Source organism: Cynoglossus semilaevis, chromosome 17 (assembly GCF_000523025.1).
Source record: "Cynoglossus semilaevis isolate Cse_v1.0 chromosome 17, Cse_v1.0, whole genome shotgun sequence".
NCBI lineage: Eukaryota > Metazoa > Chordata > Actinopteri > Pleuronectiformes > Cynoglossidae > Cynoglossus > Cynoglossus semilaevis.
Window position 1 is genome coordinate 15,702,304 of NC_024323.1, and position 1,377 is coordinate 15,703,680.

The 1,377-nt window shown below is 51.2% G+C and overlaps 1 protein-coding gene across 1 annotated transcript in view; it reads right to left on the minus strand.

Annotated features, from left to right (window-relative positions):
* LOC103393731 (microtubule-associated serine/threonine-protein kinase 1) overlaps window positions 1-1,377 on the minus strand; it is a 15,245-nt gene that overhangs the window by 10,760 nt on the left and 3,108 nt on the right. The window contains 2 exon segments of the mRNA XM_025064485.1: window positions 195-578; window positions 662-760. Coding sequence (XP_024920253.1) covers window positions 195-578; window positions 662-760 — 483 coding nt within the window.

Consider the following 1,377-nt stretch of genomic DNA (forward strand, 5'->3'; position numbering starts at 1 on the left):
CGGCCAGCAAACCCCAGACCATAATACCCAGTCAGCCAAAGACAGACCATAATAACCAGTCAGTCAAACGCAGACCATAATAACCAGTCAGTAAATCTGCTGTGACCTCCCACGGCCATCAGTTCAGGTGGTTGAACAACAGGAACCAGTAAAAACAGTCGCTCCAACCAGACCCCAACCATCGACTGTCTGACCTGAGACTGCGGGAGCGGAGCCGCAGGTGAGGTGAACAGCGCCCCCCGTCGTCGTCTGTGATGCTCTCCGTGCTGCCAAAGTGCTTGGACAGAAAGTGGAGCTCGTCCATGGTCGGCTGGAAGGGCAGCTGGTGCNGGAGGGGGGGGATCAGGAGGACGGTGGTTGAAAGAACAAGTTAGCAGAGGTGAAAAACCCCTCAAAGGTTCAGGTTGAAGAGGCTGTAGATCCCTGTTACCGTGGAGCTGGGGGTGTTGGTTCCATACCCAGAGGAGGGCAGAGACGCCAGAGACCACCGCCGTCCATCCGCTCTGTACACAACACCAACATGTGTATCACAGTAACGTGTACTATCACAGTAACGTGTACTATCACAGTAACGTGTACTATCACAGTAACGTGTAAGATATATGATGTTTTAACTTGACATTAACGTGATAACCAAAATCAGGGTTGAGGACTGATGTACGTACCAAGGTGTCCAGGGAGGGGCAGAGGAGAGTGTGGACGAGGCAGCGTAGGAGAGGTGGTCGTCAGGATCAGACTCTTCCTGTTGGTCGTACGACAACTGCAGGGAGAGAAAAAGAGGGAGGGAGGGAGAGAGAGAGAGAGAGAGAGAGAGAGAGAGAGATTACTGTAGAGGAGGTGAAGCTGAAACTGGAGCAGTAAGGAAGTGAAGGAGAAGTAACAAACAACAGCAAAGGATTGTGGGTCATGTCTCCCCCAGGCTCAGACCACAGTTAACAGTAAAAAAGGAGGAGACAGAGGTGACCTCTGACCTGTCCTATCACAGTAACGTGTACTATCACAGTACTAGTACCACTCAGTAGTTGTACTGATGTGGACTAGTTAACCTGTTAACCCCCCCCCATCATAAATATATATATATATATATAGTGTATATTTGGGACTGGAGCTCTGTGGAAACGTCAACTGTGTTTTTAAGAAATACAGTCGGATTAAAAACATGATGAAAAGATGAAGGAGAGGAAAACAGGTGGAGTGACGGTGACGGAAAAACAGAGCAGCTTCAGCACCTTGGACAGCAGCCAGCGCTCCCAGCAGACTTCAGAGTCCCACGGTCCCTACACACCCCCCCTCCCTCTTCGTCTCCACCCTCTCCTCACCATCGACCCACGTTAGAGATTCTAGAGCCGACATTGGGGGGGGGGGGGGGGGGGCCAC